This window comes from Asparagus officinalis, chromosome 7 (assembly GCF_001876935.1).
Source record: "Asparagus officinalis chromosome 7, Aspof.V1, whole genome shotgun sequence".
Taxonomy (NCBI): domain Eukaryota; kingdom Viridiplantae; phylum Streptophyta; class Magnoliopsida; order Asparagales; family Asparagaceae; genus Asparagus; species Asparagus officinalis.
The window spans coordinates 33597578-33604731 of NC_033800.1; the positions used below are offsets into that span (position 1 = coordinate 33597578).

Consider the following 7154-nt stretch of genomic DNA (forward strand, 5'->3'; position numbering starts at 1 on the left):
GTTTGGGATCGGTCTTCAGGATAAGGAGCTGAGGTGGATGTGTTTTGTCAGAGATCCAGCCCACATCCTCTATAAAATGTGGGATTTTACAAATGCCAAAAAATATTAGTTAAAAAGTATTTGAGGATTCAATATTCTAAAATTTATTTTGAAGCAAACAAAGTATATGGAATTCCAAAACTCTAAAAAATCCACTTTTTGATCCTAGAATTTAAAATCCCACCCCAAATGCCAATTTTTTTTTTTTTGAAACAAATACCCCCTTAACATGGAGCAGAGGGTAGTTTCTTAATCTTGACACGTCAAATTAATGTAATCTTTATATTAGTTGTTGACCCTTGCGTTGCAAGAAACAAAATACTTCTTGTTTATTCTGGGACCATCTCCAATGGCAAGGCAAATATTACCTTTCTCTCTCCTTCCACCTCACTTTATTCTCCCTCCACATCACTTGCCTTTTCCAATTGCCTTTCAACTCCACAACAACTAGTTTTTCAAAAGTTTTTCACTTTATCTTTCCTCCACATCACTCAACCATCTTCTGACACGCGAGGCCCTTGGTAAAATTTAACCGGTAGGCAAATTTTGCCTTTTCTCTCCCCTACTTTTCATTTGCCTATCCACTTGCTTAGCCATTGCATCAAATAATTGTCCCAATTGTTAGCCATTGCACTTGGTCTAGGAGGCTATACAATATAAGGTTAGGATGCTCATGATATGCCTAAGGACAATGTCTACTAGCTAAAGAGGAACTAGGGTTTATATAAAATCAGAAGCCCAGCTAATTAGGTAAATGGTTATAGAGCAAATATCCAAAAAAATGGGTCCCAACAATGCATATTCAAAACTAAATGCTGAGCACGAAGGCAAACATGTTAATATGTACTGTCCTTGTGTTGACTATATACAGGGTGACAATGTTCCCGAACTTTCACTGTCTCAAATATTCCTAATCAGTTCTCTCTTGGTCAACTAACCAGCGTTTCCTTTAATAATGAGTTTATACTTCCCGTTTGGCAAAGGGTTAAGAAAGATGGGTTAAAAAAAGATTAATGTACTTAGTCCATTCGTTAATATGAAAGGTTAAATTATTAACCCATTAAATAAGTTTTATTTTAACATTTGTGATTAGTTATAGTGTTTGGGAATAATAATAATTTTGACTATTTTCTTTATAATTAGAATGATTAACTCTTAATCCTTCTAAATAGGAGTATTAGTAAACCCCTCATTTTGAGAGGTTAACTAATTTTAATCCCTCTAGAGGGGTTAGCTTAACTCTTCTATATTTTTTATGTTTGGCAAATTATGGAGGGTTAACTCACTTTAACCCTTGTATAGATTTTTTGTGTTTGACGGGTTAAGAATGAGTTAAGTCTCCTTAACCCCTCACTTAACCATTTTTCCAAACGGTACATTATATTTGATTTTGGGCTCTCTTTTTCTTGTCTGAGGCAATGATGTCCTCCAATTCTCTTTAAACAATGAAGATATCACTTTCCAATTATAACAGATAGTGATATTTGCTGTAATGATAATAATATGTTCTTCAACATTTAATATACTTTATGTAATATTCTTAAGTATTAATATAGATTTAATTGTTGCACATATAATTTAGGTATTATTTTCATAATTGTTATATTATCCTTAAAAATTATATTGTTAGATCATGAATTGTAATGGTCACTTGCTTAAAGATATGATCTAACTTAAGGATTTCTTAAACTTGTGTTTAACCTATAACCAATAAAGGATAATTTTGTTATAAAATGTTATTATGCATGACACCGATATGTGAGATGTGGTGGTTGGTAATCTCAACCACAGAAAATAGGGATCCCCGAGTGCATGTCATAAGCACGCATTGTGATGTGTGTAACACTAGATCGTATTTGGATTAATTAGGACGAGTCACCGAAGACATAAAAAATTCAAATTATTACATGGCTCCTTCGACTTGATGATATTAGTCATTTCTGATTTGATAATTTACTATTCTTTGATATGATAATTAAGTTTTCTTAGCAAGCATTACACAGCTTAAAACGTGGGGTTATTAAATTTCATTTATGAAAATGATGGATATCTAGATAGGAATCCAATATGCCCATTATAATAAGTTAACTTATTATGTATTCCCATGACGTTCTTGAATTCCCATTGGTAAGTGGTTTTGGAAAATATTTTTTCAAAATTTATTTGCTTATAAAATAAAATAGTTGATGTTTCAAAATGATTTTTTACTTATGTTTGCAGGAACTATGATTTAGGCATGAGTGGATAGGTGAACTCTCCTGCTCAAAAGAGTTGTCTAAAATAAATAACACTGGAGGGAACTGAATGTGAGATATTATTTATAAACAATTAACTCCATATTATAGAAGAGCTTTTATGAACAGTTGGCGCATATAGATTTAACTACTAAATTAAAATTATTAATTAAACTAATAATTGGTTCTCGGCGTGGGACCCATTTGGTCTCACTGATGTCATTAGAAGAGATTTACATGCAATGTAAATTCTATTCTATTTTTAATTATTATGGATGGAGTTTTTAAATAATTCTATTCTATTTTTAATTATTTTAGATAAAGTTTTGAATACATATAAATTGTTTGAAATTAAAATCTATAAGGCTAGTCTGATCCTATATATAAGGTTCATAAGTAGTTTATGAAGATACAAAAAAAATTCTTATGAAAATAAGATGAAGAATAGAATAGAGAAAAATAAAAAGTTGAGAACCTAGCTCTCAATATTGCTCATCTTCAATGACCGATGAACTTCAGTTGGAGCATTTTCTCTTGAGGAAGATCTTTTCAGTTAGTTCTTAGGAGATGATATCGTGGAGGATTGGAAATCATTCTAGGTATTCTTCTAATTTTGATTAATAGTCACGATATGCATATTTTGCCTTGTTGTATGTCGTGTTTCTAATAATATTTATATTATATATTCATACTTGAGAACAACGAATGTCATTTGACATGCAAGAAGGTTCTCTTTATACGATTATGTGACTAAATCTCAGTCAAGTAATTACAAGGAGATTCATTCTTTGTTATCGACCTTATTTATATGGACAATTTTTAAAAGAAGCCCCTTTTTAAAATTTATTAAGCAAAATCGACCATTTAGATTTTTAATGAGCAAAATCGGCCTTTTTTCCCCTGAAAAGGATCGGTTTTGCAGCAGTAAAGTTTTTTCGAAGTGTACGGGACTACTAGTCTCGTACACTTGGTGTTGAGCTCGATTTAGCTCTGCTTAAAAGTCGGGACTAGTAGTCCTGACTTTTAAGCAGAGCCTCTTGTGGCTCAACATAAAGTGTTTGGGACTACTAGTCTCGAACACTTGATGTTGAGCCGTGATGGGCTCTGCTTAAAAGTCGAGACTACTAGTGTCGACTTTTAAGAGCCATTCGGGGCTCAACATCAAGCGTTTGGGACTAGTAGTCCCGAACATATTCTGTACACGTTTTTGTGCACATTCTTTTTTGTTTTTCCTGCCAATTCTCTGTGTAACTCATATAACACCATAAACCAATTATAAGTCCAACAAATCTAACAAATCATACCACAAACCAATTACAAGTCCAACAAATCACACCATAATCTTGGCTACAAATCTAAAAACCATCTCACAGCCCGAAATAGGTTTGTAATGTAAATAATAATAATGATTAGTTTACATACATCCAAGAACTCTATGGCTCCTCCTTTGTCTTTGTCCTCCTCCATCTCGACCTTCGACGAGTTCCTGATCCGGTTGCGTTTGTGGTTGTGACGTCCCAGCTCCATCGTCAAAACGTTGGGAAGGTCCAGCTTCATTGTTGTTTCTTTGTCGTCCTCGTCTTTGTCGTGGTTGACGTGTGTATATGAATTATGTTACCTCTCGTCCATCATGAAGATCTTTGTGAGTTTGGTGTAATGCTTGGTGAAGCCTCCGAATTATTGACTGATATATGGATACATGTTCATGTGCTTCAGGATATGTTCCCGTGAGATAAAAAAATAATTTAAAATTCAAAATTTGAACAAGTAAATTTGATATTTATTTCTATATTACTTGCTCGAGCCAATTCTATGCCACGATTTGCTATCGTTTGAATATTTATCTATTGCTGATACTTGCAAATTTGTCAAAAAATACATGTTAACATTATTGAGAAATACTAATAAAAATGGACTTAAATCAAAATATAAAAATACTTACTAATTCTCTTTAATCTATACCCCGAGGCACATATTCTTTTTGCAACTCAACCGGTGCTGTGGTTACATGGAGTATCCATCTTCGGGTTATCCCCAATACCAAGTGTAGTAATCTGATTCCTGAGGAGTTTGTTCAATTTGCTCAACAATACAAAAATACCTATCATTCCATCTATGTATATAATTTTGATACTTAACTGCCCAGTCGATTTGTTGGCCTCCTTTCTTTACCTTCCTCTCTATTTTCTCAACAAATTTTGGAATATGTTGTGCAAGACCAAATTATCGAAGTATGCGATCTGGTACATGTATTTATACTATCTCAAAACATATTAGAGGAACTCTGGCTCTCCATGTAACTGGGTATTCAGTGCATACGGGGGGTAGTTGATTGAGAAATTGGGTGTAGGGCTCCCATTCCATCTACAGAGTATTTCATATAATTATATATATATATATATATATAATTGTTGCATATCATTTTTATGGAAATGATACCTGAAATATCTTCATACGGTCAAGCTCATTTCGATAGAAATTTAATTGCCTAGCCCGGGTCTCGTCATAACATTTTTGCACATTTCATCTGTGTGTGTTGTTGTAAAAATTTAGTACCGCAATGATAACTACAATTATATTTGTTATACTAAAACATATAATACCTGCATCCTAGTGGAATTTGTCCATCTAATTGTAGATTCACACATTGTCTCGGCTTCAAATGAAGTCTCTCCCATGTCCATACTTGCAAAAAGCTCTTCTATAATATGGACATCTCTATATATACATACGCCAAAATGACACTACCCACGACAATGCACCGCATGAGTCCAAGTCCTCGATTAGCGGTAACCACCTTGCATATTCACAACATTTCATTTTAGGACAATAAGATATTTCAATGAAATACGGTTTCAAATTATAAGAACACATACCTCGCATGCACTTTATCTTTAGTCGAATCTGAAAATAATATAGAACCGATTATGTGTATAATATACGCACGTGCGTGTTGCTCAATCAATGTAGGCAACGATACCGAGAATGTCTTTCTCAACCACTTCAATTTAATATATCCTCACAGCATTGGCTCGGTAGCTACACCTAACATCCTCTCACACACGTCAGGCCAATAAGCTCTATCACTGTCGGTAACGCACATGCCATCTATGCGGAGACTGAGTATCATAGCTACATCATGTAGAGTAATGGTAGACTCACCCATTCGAAAGTGAAAAATATTGGTCTCCGATCTCCATCTATCTATCAAAGCAGTGAGGAGTGGCCAATCGAGCTTCATCCGTCGAAGCTTTGCACATGTCAAAAAGCCAGCTTGTCCTACAACTGCTATGATACGCTCATCCTCTAGCCGCCAACGGCTATAGCCGAGGCTATGATCAACCATAGCGATATTCGGGCCTCTCTGTAGAGCAAATGAGAGTATAAGAATGCAATATTATAAGAATGCAAATATTGCAATGATAACTTTATGCAATTATAAGAAACTTAATTACCTCTGTAAAGGATATAATATGTGAACGGTATTGAGGCTGATCATATAGAACCTCACCACTAACCGGCCCAGGTTGCATGGTGTAGATACATGCACATACAATTATACACATATCAATAACCAATCATTTACTAGCTACATTTTCTTCATTAAAATATATTAAAATTTGAACATGTTAATTATTACCAATTAGTTGCTATCTATTGGGTCTAGCTGGACAACGAGGTCGAGTATGTCCCGGTTGTTTGCAAAGACTATATTTTTTATGCTTGACAACTCCTTCTCGCCCTTGATCCATGGTTCCCCTAATTTGCACAGATCGCGATCAACCTGCTTGTCTCTTGTATTAAGGTGAAATTAGACGTGATCAATTATATTCAGGCCAATACCCACTGTCACCAGGGGGATGAAAACTCTCACTATATGTCTTTTGATAGTAAACTGTTGAATATCAAGGCGAGCAATATTGATTATAGGGAATTCTAGCACCTCCTGGCTGATTGGAAGAAGCCGCAAGCACATGTGCACAGGGTTGTTAGACCCTAGAGGGGGGGGGGGGGGGTTAGGGTCGAATAACGTTTACACCTCACAGTGTCGGTTTTCAACGCTCACCGATCAACGTTCACACTCACCCTCACAATGTCGGTTTTCAACGTTCACCGATCAACGTCCACTCCTCACACTCGGTTTTCTAGTTCACCAAAAACTTCACAACACACTCGGTTTCTAGCTCACCGAGAACCTTACAACACTCACAAAGTAAATACAACAAATTTGTTCTCTACAATAGATGAGAACACAATGTAGCACAACTCAATGTTACAATCTCTCACCACCCAACTATACTATGTATGCAAATACTATAAGCTCAATGTGGGTGTGTGTAACAATGAGTAAAATAAAATCTAACTCAATTAACAAACTAGCAATAATAAGAATATGAAAATCAATAATGAAATTGCTAGAGAAAAGAGTTAGAAAACTTCTCTAAGAACACAAGAAGAGGATGAAGGGGATTGAGAATGAATCCCTCAATCTGCAGTGAAAACTTCCTCCTTTGTAAACAGAAACCCAAACTCAAAACAAACAGTAAAACCCTAAACCCTTGCTTAAACTTTTCTTTTCTTTTAAAACATTTCTTGAGTTACCTTAGAGGTATGAGGGCATGGGGTATATATAGGCTCATGAAACAACCCCAAAAACCAATAAAAACACCCCCAAAACATTAAAATAAACAAAAAACAGAACTAGCTGTTACTGTAGCAACGGTCGGATGCTACAGTACTTCGGTCGACCGGTACGGTCGACCGGATTACTGTAGCAGTGCGCAGCTGTTTTGTAAAATCAATTTAAAATAGTAAATGAACTCCAAAAATTATGAAATTTTGTGAGAATGTTCTAGACATGTATAATAACATGTCCGAGAA

At 35.0% G+C, this 7154-nt stretch overlaps 1 protein-coding gene across 1 annotated transcript; it reads right to left on the reverse strand.

Moving 5' to 3' along the window:
• On the reverse strand, positions 5293–5806 carry LOC109846937 (protein MAIN-LIKE 2-like). Its single transcript, XM_020416178.1, has 2 exons — positions 5729–5806; positions 5293–5637 (listed from the first exon to the last, which is right to left on the reverse strand). Exons 1-2 carry the CDS (start codon positions 5804–5806, stop codon positions 5293–5295), a joined length of 423 nt encoding a protein of 140 aa, XP_020271767.1.

Excerpts from the sequence above, each read along its gene's own strand:
- LOC109846937 (XM_020416178.1), bottom strand. The coding sequence starts at position 5,806 with ATGCAACCTGGGCCGGTTAGTGGTGAGGTTCTATATGATCAGCCTCAA. Across the intron at positions 5,638-5,728 it reads ATATTATATCCTTTACAGAG|AGAGGCCCGAATATCGCTAT; the intron begins GTAATTAAGTTT and ends TTTGCTCTACAG.